General features: G+C 41.5%; 1 protein-coding gene across 1 annotated transcript in view; it reads left to right on the top strand.

Moving 5' to 3' along the window:
* The window catches only part of LOC121294442 (inhibitory synaptic factor 1-like), an 89,335-nt gene extending 76,799 nt beyond the window's left edge, over nt 1–12,536 (top strand). The window contains exon 2 of the mRNA XM_041218128.1: nt 11,768–12,536. Coding sequence (XP_041074062.1) covers nt 11,768–12,466 — 699 coding nt within the window. The 3' untranslated portion in view covers nt 12,467–12,536. The remainder of the gene's footprint in view (nt 1–11,767) is intronic.
* Nucleotides 12,537–23,987: the final 11,451 nt, after the last annotated feature.

The following is a 23,987-nucleotide window of genomic DNA, read 5'->3' as shown; positions in this document are numbered from 1 at the left end:
AAGGAAAGGAAACCCCTCCCTCCTATTTGACACTACTTAAGGAAATCAGGGATGAAAAGGAGCTTCAGGAGGCCACTCCGAACCACAACAGCCCCCATGCACTCCGAACCACAACAGCCCCCAGTCTGAACGCTACAGTTGTACAGGGTCTGCAGGACAAATCTGGGATCTGCAGCAGGGGATGATTTCTTTGCTCACTCACCCCAACCCCCCAAAAGAGGAGATAGAGCCTGAAAAAACAAGGATAGCCCCTGCTTTAGTGGAAACTAGAGCTGATGATGGGGAGGTACGAAACCATCCGGGAGCTTCAATAGGCTATAGCCGCTCTTACGATGGCTCCAGTTACTGACAAAGTGAAGGTAGCGCACATACCCATAAAGAAGGCTCAGACAAGCAATGCTCCCTTAGCAGGGGGTCGACACAGATTAGTAGAGAGCAGCTTGTTCTTTTAGTACCGATGTGGTGAGGATGGGCACATTGCCGCCAAATGTGAGAACACTGCAGATTCAGAGCGAGTGATCCGGAGGCTAACTGGGGTGACCAAGAAGCAGGGAAACAATCGGGGAGGCAAGTGAAGGAGCATACTGGACTTCCCAACCTACAATGCTCCAGTTTAATTGTTAAGCCAGAGGGTACTTCAAAACCTCAGATCCCAGAAGGTTTAGTGGGGCCGCCATGAGTAATATGTCAAAGTGAATCGAAGACTAGGCTCAGCGTTATTAGACAGTGGTTCCCAGATCACCTTCATCCTTGAAGGATGGTACCAGAATTATTTAGGGCACCTACCACTATACCTGGTTCGAGGGATTGGCCATTTGGGGACTGAGCAACTCAAGTTACCCCTATGGAGGGTATATAGTAGTGGAGATAGAGTTTTCTAAGGAAGCTATTGGAACCAGACAACAAATCACAGTAATGGCACTAGTGTGTCCGGACATCAAGAGTCAGGAGCATGTACCTGTTATTATAGGCACTAATGCCAGTTTGTTTGGCTGTTTAGGGCAGCTCTGTGAAGAAGCTATTGAACCTAACTATGTTGAGATACTGAATATCCATCCCTTGTTTTATAGAGCCTTTTGCCAGCAGAAACAGTCAAAGAGAACACAGAAGACTGACGAGCACCAGGGCTCAGCCATGTGGGCGGGGCCAGGGCCCCGGAAGATAACCCCGGGGACTGAATGTGATGTTCAGTGCCATGTCTCCCTAGTTGTCAGAACCAAGAGTGAGATCTTGGTGATTGAACCGGCCCTGGGAGGGACTCTACCCGGTAGCTTACTTGTCCAGATGGGGGTGCTACCTGCCTGTTCCCTCTTGTCTGATAGTGTCTCAATTAGAGTGAAGAATGAGTCTCGGAAGGAAGTTATCTTACGGTGACAATACCAAGGCATCAGGATAGGAATGCACGAGGCATAGACCCAGCACTGTTTAACTTTGGGAATTCCCCATACCCGAAGTAGCAAAAGCCCGCCTTCGTAGGAAGATTGCAGAGAGGGCAAATGTTTTTTGCACTCATTAGTGGGATGTGAGGCTGGACAAGGAAGTTGAACACCACATCCGTTTGACTGACCCCCACCTTTTCAGGGACCGTTCTAGGCGCTTGGCCATGACCAATATTGAGGACATACGGAACCATTTGCAAGAGCTGTTTCATGTCAGCATTATTTCAGAATCCTGGATCTCATAGGCCTTGCCAATTGTGGTTGCCAGGAAGAAAAATGGCTCAGTCAGAATGTGTATTAATTATTGTACACTGAACAAAAGGACTGTGCCCAATCAATATACACTGCCTCAGATCGATGAAGCTCTGACTAGCTTATCTGGGAGTAAATGTTTTTCGGTGCTGGACCTGAGGAGTGGCTACTATCAGATAGCTATGAGGGAAGAGGACAAAGAGAAAACTGCTTTCATCTGCCCCCTAGGATTCTACCAGTTTGAGAGAATGCCATAAGGCATAACGGAGGCTCCTGCCACTTTCCAACATCTTGTGGAGAAGGTGGTTTGTGACATGAACTTATTGCAGGTCTTAGTATATCTTGATGACCTAACAGTGTTTGGGAGAACCTTAGTGGAACATGAAGCCTGGCTGTTGAAGGTATTGGATCGACTGGAAGAGTATGGTCTAAAACTGTCATTGGATAAATGTCAGTTTTGTCAAACCTCTATGAAATGTCGGGCATATCGTTTCAGAGCAAGGTATAGCTCTGATCCAGATAAAGTGGAAGCAGTGGCCAATTGGGAGAAGCCCACTGATTTAAAATCTCTGCGATCATTTCTGGGGTTCTGTGGATACTATAGGAGATTCATCAATAATTACTCCACCATTGTAAAGCCCCTAACTGATTTAACAAAAGGGTATCCACCAGCACTGAAGGAGAGTACCAAAGAGTACAAAGAGTAATCCGGAACACCGGTATTTTAAAGTATCCAAACCTTTTGTTAGCCGATGGGATGACCAATGTGATGTGGCTTTTCAGAACATCATCCACTGTCTAATGAATGCCCCCATCTTGGCTTTTGCTGATAGAGAAAACTCCTACACCTTGCATGTGGATGCCAGTTTGGATGGTCTAGGAGCTATGCTTTACCAGGAGCATCACGAGGGCTTACGCCCGGTGGCTTTCGCCAGTCAAAAGTTATCCAATAATGAGAAGAGGTACCCCGTTCACCAGTTAGAGTTCTTCGCACTAAAATGGGCGGTAGTCGATAAGTTCCATGATTATCTATACAGGGCCATTTTCTGGTTTGTACAGAACATAATCCACTCACTTATGTGTTGACCTCATCAAAGCTGAATGCCATGGGTCATACGTGGCTTGCTTTCCTTGCCACCTACAATTTCAGCTTGCAGTATTGGCTGGGAAAGAGCAATATTGATGTGGATGCATTGTCCAGAAGAACTCTTGCATGCCCTCTTTCATTGGAGATGAGCGGTCTCCATCAGTGGAACAAGACTGAAATACAGGCGGTTCAGAGGAATGATCCTGTTTTGGGCGGAGTGTGGAGGGCCACTCCACTTGAATATGTGAAATTGAAGCACCCAGATGAACCCCTGATCCTAAGAGAATGGAGCCGATTAGTAATGGAGGAAGGATTACTGTACCGGGCCACGAAAACGGTGTCCTGACAACTTGTAGTGCCATAGCAGTATCGTGTGGAATGTTGCTGAAATCATTACATGACGAGATGGTTCACCTAGTGAATCAAAATTAACATGTATTTATACTAAAGTAATACAAAGATGACTACTAAAGATTTAGAAGTAAGTAGTTTTTCGAGATTTACAATTATACTGTATTTACTGTATTTACAGTATAATCGTAAATCTCGAAAAACTACTCACTTCTAAATCTTTTGTAGTCATTTTTGTATTACTTTAGTATAAATACATGTTAATTTGGATTCATATGTTGTTTTTTTCTGACTATGTGAACGAAAAGACACACATTTGCCCGTTTTCCCATTGGAAATAGTGATATTTTGAAATATCACTGTCCTGGTCACAAAAGCAAAGTTTGTGGGGAATAATAGCCATTTTCTATACTTTTGAGGCATAAACAATTAGGAAATAACACTTACTACCCAGGAACAAAAAAAAAAAAAAAAAAAAAAAAAAGAATTGTTACATGGTGTTATCTGGTAACTTCACTCTCCACCAATTAAAACATAGTTTTGTAATGCCATTCTTTAATTGACATTCAATGAATTTTTTTCACAGAATTGATAACTATAAAATCTGTATAAAAAAAAGTTTAAATTTAACAATTAAAACAATACTAAAATGTGATTCTCCAGATCCTGAGTCAGCTTTGATATAAACATCTTCAGAATTGTAACAATGTACACCCAGAATGCTCTTCATTGCCCACTTAGAATAAGAAGAGCAATTCATAAACTCATTAGTTTCCCTTCCTGTGCCTTAAGACTGTGCAAACAAAAGCCATAGAGAGCCCATTCTATTCAAGGTCACATGGAGGAACATAGTGACATTGAAAGCATGTTAGGCATTGTTCATTGAAGAGTTAGGTTACTTTTGAATGTTTTACAATAACTGAGACTCTCAGAAGCGTCACACTTTGACACTGTTTTAATTGTGACTCTAATGTTTTCAATGTCTCGGCGGATATGCACCAATGGAAGTACAAGGCGGCACATTCATTAAATCTAGTTCATAATCTAATGATGTGGGATCTATAAAAATATGGTCATGCATTACACAAGATTTACTGGAATTAGTATACCTCTAAGGATACATGTTTTTAACTTCTCCAATTTTACAGTCCAACCATACATGTGAAGATGGGTTCATTTGATTGGAGGTCTAGCCTAACTGGAAGTAAAATTGATTTTATTCTTCACGGATGGCTTTTACGCATTATTCATACTGTACAGGATTTTACTCTGTCACTCCCCCTGTACAGTTTTACCCTTTCACTCCCCCTGTACAGTTTTACCCTGTCAATCCCTCTCTACAGTTTTACCCTGTCACTCCCCCTGTACAGAGTTACTCTGTCACTCCCCCTCTACGGTTTTACCCTGTCACCCCCCTGTACAGTTTTACCCTGTCACTCCCCCTGTACAGTTTTACCCTGTCACTCCCCCTGTACAGTTTTACCCTGTCACTCCCCCTGTACAGTTTTACCCTGTCACTCCCCCTGTACAGTTTTACCCTGTCACTCCCCCTGTACAGTTTTATCCTGTCACTCCCCCTGTACAGTTTTACCCTGTCACTCCCCCTGTACAGTTTTACCCTGTCACTGAACTCTACCTGTACAGTTTTACGCTGTCACTCCCCCTATACAGTTTTACCTTGTTACTCCCCCTGTATAGTTTTACAGTCACAGTGTGATGCTTGGTTGTTATTTGGTGGATTGGAAAATTGTCGCTAATTGTTGTGGGGCTGGTTAATAAATACTGTTTTCTGTGTAAACAGACAGCAGGCGGTTTTTCTTTTCACTGTGCTCACTTTTTGGTTTCTTTGACTTTTCCTTCCAGTGATTTTGTGACTCTGCAGGCAGGCACAGCATGAAGTTCCAAGACAAGATGTTAAAATATGACAAGCTTATATTTTCTGGGGGGGGGGGGATGAGATGGAACAGCCAAGAATGAGACTTTAATTAATTCAATTGCATTAAAAAGCAGCATAGAAAGTTAAGCACATGTGAGGAGAATATACTACCAATCAGAACTGATTAACAATGCGCTGTCATTAACCCGTTCCGACCCAGAACCTTCTTTTTATCACCAAAAAGCTCCCGGAACACTAGATTCCGAAGGTGCAAAGACAACGAAAATTATACACATAATACAACTAAGTAAGAACAACATAACACTATTTAAAAACAAACCCACCGAATCAACCTTTCACTTCCCATTCTGTGCAATAAACTGCTGTATAAACAATACCGGCCTGACCTGCCCAGTGGTGACTACACATGTTTTCTGAAGTGAATCCACCTACTATACAAGTTAAGTAGTGTGTGCTGCAAAGCCTTGTCAGAACATGGGTCAGGTAAGGGTACAGGTGGCCTTACCTGACAATTTCCCATCTTTTTCAGAATTGTCAGCTCTTACCATTAAGTAAGACATAGTTTTTTGTGTTTATAGTTTATTAACATACACCTGCTTATAGCTTTTCTCTTATTTTATGAATTTCATATGTTGCTGCACGTGCATCATGACAAGTAATAAATATGTATTTATATATTGATTCATATTGTGTCTGGTGGTCAACTCCACCTTAAAGAACATTTTGTGTGTGTGTGTATATACAGTGTGTGTGTGTATATATATATATATATATATATATATATATATATATATAGGCTGAGTGTGATAGAGAGAGAAAGAATCGATGTTGCAAATCTCCCTCCCAATGAGAAAGGACGCCGTGTAAGGACAGTGGTACGCTGCCTCCTAGATGGACCGCCTTCATGGTAGGTGGAACCCGGAAGGTAACCGTATTAGCAGGGGCGCGTAGTTGCAAGTACCCGGAACGACTCCATTGCAAGCAGCTGCAGGACGGCCCTCTATTGGAGAAACCATGGTGATGGGTTGTTTGCAGGGAGGAGTGTATGGGTACAAAGGGGAAGCAGCTACGTCGGTACGCTGCCTTGTGCTGAGAACATAAACTACCGGGTGGAGGATTGCGTTTGTTGTGATACGTGTTTGTTTGTTGTACTGCTGCTCCTGGCGATGCTGAGCTAATTTTAGATTTTCTTGCGCCATACAAATAACCAATTCCAGGCAGTCTCTCAACATAATTACATACTTGACTATGTTTTTGGAAGTTTTTGTTTGCTCCTCCCACTCTTCTTTCACAAGATCAAGGATACCTTGAGGTTGCCTCCCATACAGCAGCTCAAGGGAGAGAACTCGATCGAACTCTGAGGCACCTCTCTCACTGCAAACATCAGGTAGGGGAGAAGTTTAGCCCAATGTTTCTGCTCTTGGTTGACAGTTCCACCAAACCATTCATCTGCGGGTGATCAACAGAGGTTCGAATGGACTTAATTTGCAATAATTTGTATAATTCTTTTAAACACTGTGACATAAAGTTTGTTCCGTGATCAGTGAGGATTTCTTTTGGAATCCCTACTCTCGCTATAATATGTACTAGCTCTCGAGCAATTGTTGCAGCACTAGTGGATCTCAATGGTACTATCTCTGGATATCTGGTCGCGTAGTCCACCACCAGTAAAATATGTGTATATCCAGAGTCAGACTGGCTCAATAGACCCACTATATCCATAGCAATTCATTCAAAAGTGAACTGAGATCAGGGGCAGTGGGACCAGCAGGGCCGGGCGAACCCGCCCTGGCGCTACTTGATGGCATTCCAGACACTCCGCTACATATCAGGTCACCTCACTAAAAACTCCCATCCAATAAAACTGAGCCAATATTCGTTCCTGAGTCTTATTGTTACCTAAATGGCCTGAACATAGGACCTTGTGAGCCAACCTCATGATCTCACATCGAAAAGACTGGGGAACGAGCAATTGTGTTACAATCTTACTTGTGCTCTTGGTTTGGGATACTCTATACAGTAAGTGCCCGACAATAATGTGGTGAGGATATGTTAGCGGCCGGTCATCCTCTACATCCTTCCCCTCGATAGACCGAACCTGCCCCCAGATGTGTGCCAGCGAAGGGCCGTTCTTTTGATCTAACGCTAGGTCCACATCTCGGTCCCAGAATTTCGAGATATCGAGCGGCGCTAAAGTAGCTTTAGCACTGGGGGCTTCATTAACCTACCCCTGCAGATCACACTGAGTCCCGATCCCCTTTCCCTTACATTTGACTGATTCTGAAGTTTCCCCCACCAAACCCCAGCCTTGTTTCATTAACATTCCTTCTCATTTTTCAACCCTTCACTCTCTTTTTGTTTTTCTTGGGCGAAATTGGGAATGGAACAAATCAGTGTGCAGCGCAAAAATATCCCCAATAGTTTCCCCCACTGCTCCCAAGGTCTTATCGGAGACCGGCTTTACCATTTTATTAATCATAGTATCAAAATGTGGCCAGTCTCAGCCCAAAATAACTAGATATGGCAACTTTTCAGCCACAGCCACAATTACGCGGCAGGTATGACATCCAATCGTCAAATCTAATTTAGTGAGGGGTAGTCCTTGTTATCCCCATGGATACAGGAAGTGACCAAAACCCCACATGACCACCAAGGCACCCCTGCCAATAGAGCTTTTCTAATTAAAGTTTGCCCACATCCTGAGTCCACTAATGCATGGGTACTTGCATCACCAACCCGTACATTAAAAATACATGGCCCCTCCCAATCATTACCCCTGGACTTACCTGGTGCTGTCAGGACACAATGGGAGGTCACACAACATTCCATAGCCGCCGGGCAATTCCTGGCGAGGTGGCCAACCTCATGGCACCAGTAACAAGTGGGGTGAAAGGGTGTCCACGGAGCCTGCGTGCTGCGTGTCCCACTGCCGGGTCAACAGTGCGGAGGGGTGCTCTGCTCTTACCAAGTTGGGGGTCGCCCTTGATCTCCATTGAGTTGGAGGGAGGCCGCCCATGGTGTGACGTTGTAGTGCTGGTCCTTGGGTAGTGGCAGTAAGGCGTTGTGGTGGTCCCGCCGGTCGGGGCTTGTTGGAGGCAGGGGCAGATGTAGTAACCACTGGAGGGGTGGGCAGGGCATCCTTGAACCCTTCAGCCAATCTGACCGCTGCGTTCAGCATGGTGGGACGGTGGCGGCTGACCCACTTCTGGGTGTCTGCCCCCACCACCTTTATGAACTGCTCAATCACTATGAGCTCTGTAATCTTTTCAGCGTTGTTGGTGCCGTTGGGGGTCGTTGGTATTCACGGAACGGGTGACAGTGTGTCCCCTCCGTGATATCTAGTCGCTGGAGAATGGCCTTCTTCCTCTGGTCATAGTCGAGGGCGTCTTCATTAGTCAGGGCTTGGTAGGCTGCCTGGGCTTCCCTGATCAAATTGGGTCCCAGCTGGGTAGCCCACCACTCCAGAGGCCACTGTGCTGCAGTTGCCTGCCTCTCAAAGGCTACCAAATAGGCCGCGGGATCATCCTCCAGTGACATTTTAACTACCCTTACCATGGGAAAGGGCACCATTGGTTCAGTCACTGGTTCCCTCCCCTGATTGGCTTCCAGGAACATGGCATGCGTCCTTTCCATCATGGTCGCCATCCCCTCCTGGTGTCTTCGCTCCTGTGCCTCCAACATCGCTCCCAATGTGGCCGCGTCCATCCTGGATCCTACTTCTGGTCACCAACTGTGAACTGTGCAAGTGGTGTGGTGAATAAAACAATGTCCAAACAGTTCTTTTCCCCAAAAATGTCTGTGCTTTTTATAAAAGAACAAAAAGAACCACCTCTCTACCAGCAATGGTATTGGGGGGAACACGGCTGGTTTGCAGTCCCAAATAAAAAACGCAACACTCCACAATAATCCCATGCACAAAAGTGTGCTCTTATTCTGCCGGGTGGTGCTGGTATTGTGTGGTGAGGGTAGAGCTCTAGTGATGCGCGCTGGCTCCATGGCTGCAGCTGCTGGCTCCATACTCCTCTGCAGACAACAAACAAACACGTAACAAAACAAACATACAAATCACAACAAACGCAATCCTCCAGCCGGTAGTTTGCGTTCTCAACGCAAGGCAGTGTACCGACATAGCTGCTTCCCCTTTGTACCCATACACTCCTCCCTGCAAACAACCCGTCGCCATTGTTTCTCCAATAGAGGGCCGTCCCATAGCTGCTTGCAATGGCGTCATTCTGGGTACTTGCAACAACTCGCCCCTCCTAATATGGTTATCTTTTGGTTTCCACCTACCATCAATGCGGTCCATCTAGGAGGCAGCATACCACTGTCCTTACACATCGTCATTTCTCGTTGGGAGGGAGATTTGCAACATCAATTCTTTCTCTATCACAATAGGACATTAATATTTCATTGACGATGTTGAGGCAAACTACAGACATTGGACCCAGTGATATTGATTTCTCATTAGTGTCATTGCTTGCTTTTAGCCTGAATCATTTTTAGTGTTTGGAGAGCCACAGGTTCCCATGCTGTTTTGTTCCTCAACAGGATTTGCTCTTTCTCAACAGACATGTTTTTATTTTGTTTTCTCTAATTGAATACAGTGAGTTGAATACTGGCAACACTCCCAAATGTATACTGTTATGCTTTATTATAGACTGCCAAATTTCAGTAAATTCTCAGTACACCAGAAAATATGATTATTTGATTAACAAGAAAATCCATTATCAAATGTCAAGCAAGCATTGGACTAAAGAGGTAACCCCCTCATCCTTAAGTCACTGTCAGCTACCGATGAAGCCATGTGCATGTGAAGCTCCCTCTCTTTGTAGTCTGTGTGATGCCAGGTGCATGTGAAGCTCCCTCTCTTTGTAGTCTGTGTGATGCCAGATGCATTTAAGCTGCCTATCTTTGTAGTCTGTGTGAAGACAGGGCATGTAAAGCTGCCTCTCTTTGTAGTATTTGCCATGCTCTGCGTTTACCTCCTCGGACTGAGAGAGCAATCCAATCAAAACACTGCCCACCACGTAAGACAAGCTGAGAATCAAACCCAAGCAAGTCACAGTGCTGTGATACCATAACTATAAAACGCTGTTTTTAATTTTCTACCAAAAAATAAATAAATAAAATCTCAAAAGTTATCCTTACTGAATAAAACTTTTACCTCATTGTGTACTGTACAGTACTTTTTCCAAAAGTACAACACAATTGCTACTTAGTACTCCATTATATTCGTTCTATAAAAGTACTGCAGCCACTCAGAAGTATTACTTGTTCATCCACAATTTCATTTAAAAGTTTTAGATTGTTTTACCGTAAAGCAATTGTCCTGTATTTATCTTGTGTACTGTTTCTTCTTTGCTCAGTCCGTATGACGTCTGGCATCCGTACTGAATGTTTCATGTGCAACTGGTACAGCATGTGTGTGTGTGCTTGGTGTGCTATAACTTATTCAGTAAAGAAACATTACAGAAGGTCTAACCACTGAAATAGTTTTTACATAAAAAAAATTAAAAATGGATAAATATATTCTTATTAGTTATGCACATTGGATTAGCTTGCATGTCTGCTGTTTTCAGTGAAGTTATCTTTCCTATACTACTAGATCACTATGCAGTGTTGAGTGGAGTTCTCTTTCCTATACTATAGAGAAATATGCAATGTTTAACTGCAATATACAGCTGTAAATGCTTTGATTCTACACTGTGCAATTTCAGCCTTTTACCTATTAAGTCTAGTGTGGAAGTCATTGGATTTTATTTGTGTGTTGTTGTACAAATTTAGTGTGAATGCCATTGTGTATGTGCTGTGCCCTGAAGCATGAAGACCTCCTTGAGATATGACATCTTAAGGAATTTTAAGACATGAATAACCCCTGTGTCTTCATTACCTCATCAGAGATATTGTGAATGAGATTCATCAATGCTCAGTGCTACCAGTTCAGAATACCCCCTCAGCCCTAGCTTTCTACAGGCAGAGACAAAAGGAATCCTACCTGATCTGAAACCTAAACAGACTAGCCTTTGAGCCTGTCAACAGGGAGTTTAAATAATCTGACATTGGGACTTACAGTAAATATATCCAAACACAGTTACCTCACTTCTTCTGAATTCCAGATCAGATTAGACATGACCCCAGGCAGTGTGAATAATCTGCAGGTGAATCTATCAAAATGAGAGTCTTTTTACAATCAGACAGATTTCAATCAGACTCAAGGACTTAGATATAATCCTGTGGCCCCTTTCATCCCAATCAGCCCCCTTGCTTGCTTACTAAAGTCTTGGTGTCCCTCTGGATCTTATCGCTTTTTCTACCTGTATTATGCAACATTTCAATGTACAAACCAACTCAGAAATGATGTGTGTCCTTTGAATTTTGTTCATTAAAAAAAAGCAAAATGAAAGGAGATGGGTATTGTATTCTGCATTTTACATATTTAATACTGTCTTGGTACCCCTAAACACCCCTTTAGTGCTATGCAAGAGATGTTAATATATCTGTCCCCTCTGCACCCCATTATCAGTGTGCAATGCAGAATTGCTGGCTGCGGTATTAATTCTTCCTTTTACTTAATCAGCTGATATTGAACCTGCCAGTGATTAACCTTGATTTTCATACAGTAGACCACTTGGCACCTTCTGATGGCCCTTCAGATCCAGTGTCACCAAGTTTTGTACCTGGAGTTGTATAAGACACATGACTAATACGACTTTGATTATAACTCTCCTTCTCTCCTCTCAGGTGGTGGGGCAAATAGACAAGCTGACATCGGACTTTGATTTCGAACTGGAGCCAGATGACTGGACGGTAGCCACTGTGAGCAGCACGTCCAGCAGCGAGAGGGGGCTCGGAGACGCGTTCGGGAGGCTAGACTTCCTCACCCCGGATGTGCTCTCTGAAAGCTGGGAATTCTGCAACTTCCTGGAGACCCCGCCCCCAATGGCTGCGGAGAAGCCGGCTGCCGAGGCAATGACGACGGCGAGTGCAGAGCAGGCAGCTTATGCGCAGATGAACGGAGGTATTATCACGAATGGGCCTTTGGTTGTCACACCAGATTCTTCCAGCGAGGAGGCCTCCACTCACAGCCACAAAAACTCCTCAAGGACACCTGGGACCCGCGAGCGGGTTCGCTTCAGTGATAAAATCCTCTACCACGCCCTCTGCTGCGATGATGACGAGGAAGAGCCAGAGTGCGGGCCCACAGCAGAGACGGACAGCGAGCAGAGCCACCCAGCAGCCTCGCCACTGGCCTCCGCCACCCAGACTCTCCTCAACTGTCACACCCCTTCCTCCCAAGATGAAGCAGCAGCAGCTAAACATGGTTCAAACCCAGGCACCCGGAAAAAAGTGCTACGGAATAGCAGTACGCAAACTGTGGCAGATAAGAGCACCCAAACTGTACTTCCCTACATCCCAGCCAAACAGAAAACAAAGGACTGAAAGGACAAACAACTTTATTACATTAAATGACATAGATCCATAGATCATTAAATCAATGCATTAATAAATAAATAATATATGGAAAATCATTTGACTACCTAAAATCATTCTGAGGCTCAGGGAATTACAAATATAATTAAAATGTTTTGAAAGAAAAGGGGACCTGTTTTAATGCAATATTTTTATCACAGCATCCTTCTAGCACCCTGATTGGATTGGGAAAGCTATTGGTGTCACCAATTGAGATTTGTCAGGCAAGAACACATTGGTTTAAATTCTAATTCCATTACCCTCTGCACATAACTGCTTATACTTTGAGTACAGATATTACTAAAATGAAAGCATGTAGTCACAGTTTAAGAGTTTCCAGGAAACAATGGGCAATAAAATGTTACATTTGTTCCTGTTGTCTTGGAAAATAGCTGCAGCTCATTACTCTTGAATCAAAAAAAAGTACTCAATACAATTCCCAGGATACTGTTTTTTTTTTTTAATCTTCTTTTCCCAATTATAACAGCTTGTGACAGGGTCTTATTCGGGTCACGCGTGTGGGTAGCCGCCGTTCAAGCATACAGAGAGACATGGTGATGATGTTGAAACACCGGCACAGGTGCGCAGGTTTTATTATCAAACAAACAGAAAATGAAAGTAAAATAAAAGGTGGTCATGTGACTTTACCAGCGATGGTAACGCACAGAGGACTAGAACATCAACATGTACAAAAATGCAAAATAAAACACAATACCACAAATTATAAATCAAAATGGTCCGTGAAAACGGCAGACCTTGCAGCAGCTAACCAATTAAATCAATATTAACAATTAACACAAAAACATACAATAAACTACATATTTCTATGTGCAAGACTTACGCTTTGCCACACAGCTGTTTACATGCAAACCAAAAAAAAGAGGTCCATGTACAGTAGCTTTAACCTTCCTGTGATTCATGGAACAGAAGTTTCACTGTTTAACCTTGGGGAGGTCAAGTATTATCAACAGCAGATAACAGACTATTAAAATATGGTAGGAATCAAAGACTAAAACAGCTATTAATACCTTTTAAAGTGCACATCCGTTCACTGTGGATATCTGAAATGTGCAGTTTTGAAAGACAAACATGTTTGTTATCTGGTTGTAAACTAGGTTAAAAAAATCTGTTTGCCAGCCATGCTTTCATATAGTTGCATTTACTTGTCCCTGCCCTTTCAACGGCGTCTCTTATTAACTAACCAGCTTTTCTCATATTGACTCTGAAGACACTGCTGAGGTGTAATGGCCTTGGAACTGCAATTGATTTCCTGAAAGGCATGGGAGCGAAACACTTTATTTAACCTAATTAAAGTACCAGATGTTGAGTGAAACATGTGTTTCTTTCCAAACTGCACATTTGAAAGCAACAGTATCTAGCTAATGGAAGTGCAAAACAGGTCATTATTTCATTAGCCACAATCACTTTAACATTTAAGATGAGCTTTCAGGCTTCAGTACTAGATTACGATGGCAGGTACAGTATACTAAATCCAACCCACATCCAAGTCAAAGCCAATTAAATTATTATTATATCTTCTGAACTCTGCCATTCCTTAAAGATCCAGTACCATAGTTAAGCTTCATAAGGCCTGATTTTGAGGAAATGCGGTAACACACAAACTTAAGAGCAAAGTGTTTTAAATTTGGGTGAACTGAGCCATTCCCTTCATGTTGTGATTCTAAATGGAGTTTGAGCTGGGCTGGTACTGGGGGAATTCTGTTAGCGCTGACCAATGAAGAAAGAGTGTGAGTCACAAGCTGCCAGCAAGTCAGGAGCCACTGACACTCCCTTTAAGAAAACAATACCCCTACCAATTGCCTTTGCTGCTATTTTGATCAACAAAAAGCAGTTCTTTATTGCATAATAATAGCTCATTCCATCTCATCCCACAGATGCTCAATTGGAATGAGATCTGGTGACTGGGCAAGCCACTGCAGTAAGTTGAATTCACTGTCATGTTTGTGGAACCATTCCTGGACAATTGTAGCCTTGTGGCATGAGGCACTATCCTGCTGAAAAAATCCATTAGCAGATGGATACACTGCTGACATGAAGGGATGCACCTGACTGGCAATGATGTTCAGACATCCTGTGGCATTCAAACATTGCTCCACTTTGATCAAGGGGCCCAATGTGTGCCATGAAAACATACCCCACACCATCACACCACCAACAGCAGCTTGCAATGTTGACACGCGGCATGACGGATGCATGTACTCATGTGGTTTTCTCCATACCCTAGTCCTCCCATCAGCGTGTAACAGGAACCAGGATTCATCAGACCAGGCAATGTTTTTCCAATCCTCCAGTGTCCAGTGTTTCATTCCTTAGCCCACTGCAACCGCAGTTTGTGTTTTGTTGAATGAAGTGAAACTCTATTAGGTCGTCAGCTGCCAGACCCCATTCGTGTCAAGGTACAACGAGTTGTGCATTCTTTTATGGGTCTTTCGCCACCAATGTTGAACTGGACTGTCAGTGACTAACTGTAGCCCGTCTGTTGCTCTGCACAAGTCGTGCCAGCCTTCTTTGGCCTCTTTCATCAATGATCCATTTTCGACCCCTGCCATTGGCTGGATGTCCTTTGGGTAGTGGACCATCCTTGATACACACGGGAAACTGTTGAGCGTTAAAAACCCAGCAGCGTTCGAGTTCTTTACACACTCAAATCAGCGTGTCTGGCACCTACTACCATACCCCATTCAAAGGCACTTAAATCTCTTGTCTTGCCCATTCACCCTCTGAATGACACACTTACACAATTCATGTCTCAATAGTGTCAAGGCTTAAAAATCCTTCTTTAACCTGTCTCCCCTTCATCTTCACTGATTGAAGTGGATTTAACAGGTTACATCCATAAGGGATGATAGCTTTCACATGGATTCACCTCAGTCTATTTCATGGAAAGAGCAGGTATTCCTAATGTTTTGTACACTCAGTGTATATCTACAAGGTAGAGCCTAATTTTCACTGTCAGTATTGCAACAGCATTTCACTGGTAAAGACACTCCAAAATGAGGAGCTCCCAGGTTGGCATTCAAAGAAGTTTTATCACAGCTCCTGGACTGAGCATAAAAGAGTAAAACCTTTGCAAATAAAAACAATTAATCGATTTAAGGCTGTTTAAATTAGTTTGAAATTTCATCCGGTCAATATGACCCAAAACATAACAGATGTACATAAATTCTAAACATAACAGGAGGGCTAGAGAGAGAAATTATCCTTCACAATGCAAATAAACAAATTAATATTAAAATCTGGGAGTTTCCCAAAAAAAAAAAAAAAAAAAAGGCAACATTCCATAATAAAACTGTGTACTCTCCATGTTCATACATAATACAGATACATTTTCCTACAGACCCACAGCTTCAACAATTCTGATCCTTATGCTAATCTACGAATGGATCTAAAATATTAGCATTTTAGGTTAATGATATCAAAATTATCCAGTCAAAAGGTTTAGTACAAATTATACAGGGACAATGCAAGGCTTTTGTCATTAGATATGTCATGTTAATATATACTATATATATAATTAAAATCATATAATTAATATATATATATATATATATATATATATATATATATATATATATATATATATATATATATATATAAACATGGTTGGGAGATATCTGCGTCCTGATTGGCTGATAGGCATTTCAAGCGTATTGAATTGTTACAGTACCAGCAGGTAAAAACAAGTCCCAGACTTTTTACAAACCGATATTATTATGCAAAGCTTTAAAGAACGTTAAATAATTTTGAATTGGCCGCCATTATTTTCCACAATAAAAACAAAATAATAATATAATGTCGGACTTCCTCCATGTAAATGTTATCTTTGTGGACATTGGAGTCAAACCATTCCTGTAGGATTTAGACCGCAGCTGTTTGGTAAATGGAACTGACAGTATTTAAAAAAAAAAAAAAAAAGATCAGGAAAAAAATTTAATTGTGAGTACTACAAGACATCTCTCTCTCAGTACTGCTGAAATGAGTACAATTGAAGCCAATAAAGAGTAGAATACTAATAAAGTAACCGCTTGGGCTGTGTCAGCTTTTAGTGATTGGTCAGCACAACCAAAATATAATATGGACTAGAAAACTGCTTCTAAGTCTGAAAAACACAGTTTTAAGAAGTTTCTTTGCTGAAGTGATAACATCATCTGGCATTCAGTTAGCAGCTACAGAAGCATCACCCTGCTGTATTCCAAACAGACTTAAACTTAAATCATCAGTACTCAGGACACATATCTCCCAACCCATTTTATAAGGTAGTTTAAGAAGCTTGGCACCAGCTGAGAAAGACAGGAAGTCCTGGAGTCACATCCTCTTTGGAGTACCATCGTCAGCTCGTAAACAAAAGGCAGAAATAAACTCCCCTACTCACCAAACAGTGCCACCTACTGCACAATCTGTCCAACTGTGTAACCAGCTATTTAATTTAGAAAACTGTACATTCTCTGATACAGTCAACTTCATGAGACAAATACTGAAAATATTCTTATAGTTTATTAGAATTTATTTAATTATGAAAAATAACTAGTTTATGTATTAAATTCATTGGGACTATTACATTTATTGGAACTATTTTTTCCTAGCGTAGTAATATATTTAGGAAAAAATAAACCTATATTAATTTAAATAAAAATGTGTATCTTTACTTCTAAAAACTAGTAACCCATTTTATAAGCTCAATAAGATACTCCAGGGTGTTGCCTATGGCCGAGTGCCTTACTGCACTCCTGTGCATGCAGTTATTCTAGCACAACCAACAACCCTGGAGTGTCTTATTGCTTATATATATATATATATATATATATATATATATATATATATATATATATATATATATATATATATATATATATATATATATATATGTAAAAGATCCTTTGCACTCACACGGTTTGTTGCCCCTTTAAAATAGACCAGCACAGGGCAAGGGACTGCACCTGGCAGTGCCTTACTGGTTCGCTGAGGTGATGGAGGTGGGCACCTTACCTCCTCCTCTCTGGGCTCTGGGAGCGGCGGCTCCTCCCTCTCTGGGCTCTGGGAGCGGCGGCTCCTCCCTCTCTGGGCTCTGGGAGCGGCGGCTCCTCCCTCTCTGGGCTCTGGGAGCGGCGGCTCCTCCCTGGGCTCTGGCTCTGGGAGCGGCGGCTCCTCACTCTTTTTAGTGCTTGCGCGCACTTTTTAATAAACACAAATCAAAACAAAAACAAAACACCTAGCTCTCCTTTAGAGCTCTGACTAAACATCAATAGTTTCCTGGCTACCCACAGGACGGCTAAGCCGTTTACCTGTCACACCAAAAAACTTACAAGTTTCACACAATACCTTTCCTGGTACGACTGCTCTCACTCACACAGTCGGACTCTTCTCAGCAGCCCTGAGCAAACTGGCTGTCTCTCTTAAATACCCTGCACCTGGCTCTAATTTGCAATTACCACCAGGTGCAGGGGATTAACTAAACAATAAAACAATTAAAACAATTAACACCCATTCAAAAACCCTTAGCCCAATTCACCCAAAGTGCATTTTCACATGTTTCTAGCAGGAAGGAATTTTAACCCCCTCCCTGCTATCTCACTATATATATATATATATATATATATATATATATATATATATATATATATATATATATATATATATATATTAGAGGTCAAAAACCCAGGTACCCATCAGGTTTTAAATTACCGACCCTACCCGGGACTCTTTATGCTGTCCGGGCATCGATTTATTAATTTGAGAATTTAGCAGTGAGATGTATCTATTGTGGCAAGTTTAAATATTGCATACTCGCTAGTCAGTATTATAAGGACTTAATTAGTTGAATAAGCTGCTGCATATACAGTATATTACATGCTGAGTGACACTTGCGTGGTGATTTCTCAGATGACTTGAATAGTGTTACTGCTACTGCTTGCCTCTGAGTTTTCTTTGTTGTGTTCTCTGACTAAATAAATACCACAATATATTTGCCAATTTTTCTGTAATTCTTAGTAACAGATGAAAAAAAAAAAAAGATTATTGAATGATTTAAATGCTGTTTCAGTTGTATGTTGACATTTTTACCTACAGAAACACTGTTTAGGTAATTGTTACTGTTAAGGCGTAGTAATATTAATAGATCAGGTAAATGTGTTTTAATTATTTTAATTATTTTTCTTCCTGCAAACGACAGGTAGCCATGTTATAAGCTGTATAAACCACTTCAGGCTGTGCGGTTCTGATGATATATACCACTGAAGCCTCGGGCCTGGTATATATCATAGCAACCGCACGGCCCATCGTGGTTTATATCTTACTTATTGCGCAGATACACTACCAGTCAAAAGTTTTAGAACACCTCCATTTTTCCAGTTTTTATTGAAATTTACGCAGTTTAATGTCTCAATGTACTCTGAAATTAAAGCATAGAACAAATAAACAATTGGAGATATGGTCTAGTTTTGTTTAACAAAATTTAATCTAAAATTTTGACTCATCAAAGTAGCCACCTTTTGGAGATATAACAGCCAAACAATGGAAATCAAATATTGTTCAGAAAGTTCTTCCCAACACTGTTGCAGAAGTACCCACAAATGTGTTGCACTTGTAGATTGCTTTGCTTTCACCCTTCTGTCCAGTTCATCCCAAACCAGCTCAATGGGGTTTAAGTCTGGAGACTGTGCTGGCCATTCCATGATTTGAAGACTACCGTCTTGTTCTTTTCTTCTAAGGTAGTTCTGACATAGCCTGGAGGTATGTTTTGGGTCATTATTTTGTTGTAGGATGAACCCCTGACCAACTATGCGTATACCAGAGGGTATTGCATGGCTCTGCAAAATGCTGTGGTAGCCGTTTTGGTTCAGGGTGCCACTCACTCCATGCAAATCACTGACTCTGGATCCAACAAAAGAGCCCTAGACCATCACACTTCCTCCTCCATGTTTGACAGCTGGTGTCACACACCGAGGAACCATTCTTTCGCCTACTCAACGGCATACAAAAGACCTGCGTGATGAACCGAAGATTTCAAATTTTGATTCATCGGTCCATAAGACCTTATTCCAGTCTTCAGTAGTCCACTGGCGGTGCTTCATGGCCCAGGCAAGCCTCTTTTTCTTATTTTGCCATCTTAGCATTGGCTTTCTTACTGCTACTCAATCTGTCAAACCTGCAGCTCGAAGTCTTCTCTTCACAGTTGAAACTGAGACTTGCTTACTTCGACCAATGTTAAGCTGTGCTTGAAGCTGTTGTCCTGTGAGCTGCCAATCAAGCAAGCTGTGGACTCTCACAAACTTGTCTTCTGATTCTGTTGTGGCTTTGGGTTTGCCAGATCTCTTCCTGTCAGAGTTTCCTCCAGTTTCCAAGTGCCTTTTGATGGTGTAGGAAACTGTACTCTCTTACACCTTGGCTTTCTTTGCAATTTCTCTAAAGACCTATACTTTTAAGGGTTAGAATGGTCTGTCTGTCTTCCACTTCCTGCAGTACAATACTGTCCAAATAATGCATAAGAGGGTGTAGTAACACAGACTGTTCCAACACTGCTTTTATACAGACAGAGGGTTTGTAAGTAATCAACAAAAGTTGGGACACTGGTAGGAATTGTTAGCATCAACTTTCAGGCTTAATTTACTTCCATTGCTGCAGAACAGCTGTAAGTTGTTAACCCATTACTTGTTCCCTGAAAAAGGCCTTTTTGTATAACTCTGAAATGTACATTATTTTTCAGTTTTTGGTAACCTAAACTTTTTTTTTTAACCTCTGGCAATTGACCGCTTACCTTTGTACCATTTCAGGTTATTCACTGGACTTAAACTGCTTAAATTTCAATAAAAACTGGAAAAATGGGGGTGTTCTAAAACTTTTGACCGGTAGTGTAGTTTCTTACCAAAAAGATAAAATAACCTTTGTTTAAAAATAAATAAACAAATAACTACCATGAAAATAAGATAATGTGGAGCACATTAAGTGGCTGATTTTGCAAATTCCGTTTTCTCCTGCTTGGTTAAGAAATTCCACCCAATGCTTTGCTTGGATGCATTGTTATGTATTCACAAGACAGAACTTAGTGATCAGGAACGCCACATTTTTGTTACAACCAAACAGACGCAAATGTCCCACTAACTCTTTTACGACTGCCGTCAAAATCCAGCTGCCTTAATTTACGGTAGCTATTGTGACAGTCCATATATATAATACCAGTGCTGTACTACTGCATTAGCTTTAAAACAGAGCATAACAGCCATGTTAACAAGAACAACAACAGCGGAATATGGCCAGTATATTTTGCAAAGAATCCCACAGCATGAAGCGCATTTAACATTAATAACGGCATTTAAACAGAGATATTATTATTATTATTATTATTATTATTATTATTATTATTATTATTATACTTTTTTATTTTTTTTAATTTTTTTTTTTTTTCCAGTATTGAAAAAGGTTACACAACTCTACAAATCTGAAGGGACAAAATGTATGTGTACTATATAGTATTTAAGTATGTATAAGGGTCTACCTAAATCGCGATTTCGTGGAAATCGTGAAATTGAGGGGTCACCACGAAATTCACTTCTTTTAAGGGCCAATGCATATTGACAAGTATGGAAGAAAAAAATAAACCTTGTTTAAATTAACAACTGCACAATGCAAAAGACGCAAACTATGCATCTTCCTTCCTTCCTCCTTCCTTCGCCGTCCTGTGTGCATTTCACGTAAGCAAAAAACAAACAAACAAAAATGTCCACAAATAACACTTATAAAAAAAACAAAACCTCCAAAAGCAGTTAACATTGTTGTTTACTATTCAAATGAGAACGAAGTTTTAATCAGCCTATCAGTGTGTCTGTACTGCTTTTCTGTGACATGTACTGTGCAGTAGGGGGTGGGACAACGTGCTGCATTGTTTTCATTTAGGTTGCTATAATCTAGTTTTCAGCATTGGAGGTAAAATAGCAGAAATGGATGACTAAAAAGCAAAGTATATTTTGACTAATAACACTATGTAACACAGTTTTTGTTCCTGGGTAGTAAGTGTTATTTCCTAATTGCCTATGCCTCAAAAGTATAGAAAATGGCTATTATTCCCCACAAACTTTGCTTTTGTGACCAGGACAGTGATATTTCAAAATATCACTATTTCCAATGGGAAAACTGGCAAATGTGTGTCTTTTCGTTCACATAAAGTCAGAAAAAAACAACATATGAATCCAAATAAACATGTATTTATACTAAAGTAATACAAAAATGACTACAAAAGATTTAGAAGTGAGTAGTTTTTCGAGATTTACGATTATACTGTAAATACATTATAATCGCAAAGGGTGGGCACAGGCAGTATCCCTCTCTGGGCAAAGACCAGGGAGTCCTCGTAATCCTCCACCAGTTTCACTGAGTCTTCCAGGGTGTGGGGGTTGTGGCACCATATCCAGGCTTGGGTATCAGTGCTGATCACATGGCAGAGTTGATCCACAACCACTGCTTCCCCCATTTGCAGGTTGTTTTATTTATCGGGGGTCAACCAGTGTATCATGTGCTCACACAACAGCTCCGCAACCACCCTGGGTTGTGTCTCCGGGGATCTTCGGTACTCCCTGAACCGTACCCAGTAAGTCTCTGCCGTAATGTTGAGGCGATAGAGAATGGTCAGCTTGACAAGGTCATAACTGGTGGCATTGAGGTCAGTCATAGTCTGGTAGGCTGCTTCACCTTAATCAGGCAGGGTCCCAGCTGGCTTGCCCAGAACTCCCGTGACCATGACGCGGTGGTGGCAATCCACTCAAACCCGAACAGGTACTCCTAACTTTACCACCAAGATTAATTGTTTTTCTGTCACAGACCTGTATACAGGTCTTGGTGTTGAAATAGTTAATACTAAGGGAATATGGAATCCTGGGAATTCGAGTTTTTGCTATGAAAATAAGTACAATGGAGACCCTTCCCCATTTAGAGTAGACTGTCTTGTATGAGCTAAGAACATGCAGAGATGCAGCTGAATAACCCCAGAAAATGCTAGCAGATGAACAGTTCTTGAGTAATTAAAAGTACTACCTCAAAAGTGGATGTATGGTATCAAAATACAAAATACTTGCATAAATCTTTCCAGTCATGCACTTTCTTTCACTATATACATGTGCAATTTAGAATGAAACATATGATATGGCACACATGTATTTTCATTTTAAAACATGACATCTGGTACTATACTAGGTTAAAGAAAGTTTTTATTTTGCTTGCCTTGCCCTCCAAGAAATCCGTTCTCCCTGACAGTTCACCTCAGCACAGTCCTCGTGATGAACCATCTTACTGGCTGTAAAGTATGCCAGTCATTAGGGGAAGCAGCTGGTTGGTTACTGACAGAAAGGAAGGCCCTGAAAGAATGGGGATAATTTCACTGTTCAGTTGACATGACCATCTGCATATCAGCAATCACTTTAAAATCAGAAATGTTTGCTATGATATGTGTTTTTACAACCCCCAGATTGGCAGTGCAAATTATGGTTTGAAACACAACCTGGCAGCTTCTCTGACAATTCAGGGCCCTGTCTATGACCAAGGGTGATCTAAATGTAGAGGAAGCTGATATAGCTTTTAAATTGAATCAGAGCAGGCACAAATGTGATAATGCCTTTTAAATCCTCTGCAAAGTTATTGGGGAAGAAATTGTCCTTCAATTGTGGGAGATATGAGATAGATTAAATTAAGCACGAATACTGCATTGGTCAGATTGATCTTTCAGGTCATATGGTAGGCTTTAAGTGACCTTCATGATGGTCCAGCATTTAAACATGCTTGCTCAGTACATTCTGAATGCCCAGTCTTAGATATCTATGTCTAGAATATTATAGAACAATAAATTACTGGAAATGGCAGACTGCTTTCTGAAGGACAAACACATAGACAAGCACCATCTAGAGACATCATGTTTTTAATGCATCCTGCAACCATATTGCTATAGCATTGTAATAATCCCATAGCTGACTCATGACGAATCTGCCCACAGCGGAGAGCAGGAGCGGGTATATAAGACGTCCTTCAGGCAATTAAGTCATGACACAGTGTTGGGACTTGAGCTTTATTTCAAATAATTAAAACTGACAAGTGAAGACAAAGTGAACTGGCAACAAATGACAAACAAGGCATAGTTAATTGGGGGTTAAAAAGCTAATTGTCAGGGGCTAGGTGGTGCATACTGAACAGTGGGGTAGTTCACTAGCTTTTCCTCCTTCCGTGGCTTGAATCCATCTGTTTACGTCAGAAGTGAACCTTTTGCCACGTTTCCACGTGCTCATTTGCTCAGCCCTTTGTTCCTGAGCCCATGGCTCCCTGTTTTTACACACCCCGTCCCGCTGTCAATCAGGACCAAGCAGCATGGTTCTGAACTGAGGTAGCAGGTCCGTGTAGCTATAAAACCTGGCAGTGCTTTTATTACAGAACATTTTTCAAAGGGAAGAGAAAATCTTACAGCTTTAGATCAATAATGAGTGAAGTGTGCAGC

The sequence above is a fragment of the Polyodon spathula genome, chromosome 19, assembly GCF_017654505.1.
Source record: "Polyodon spathula isolate WHYD16114869_AA chromosome 19, ASM1765450v1, whole genome shotgun sequence".
Taxonomy (NCBI): domain Eukaryota; kingdom Metazoa; phylum Chordata; class Actinopteri; order Acipenseriformes; family Polyodontidae; genus Polyodon; species Polyodon spathula.
Note: the sequence above shows the minus strand (reverse complement) of the source record. Positions and strands in the feature narration are given on the sequence as shown.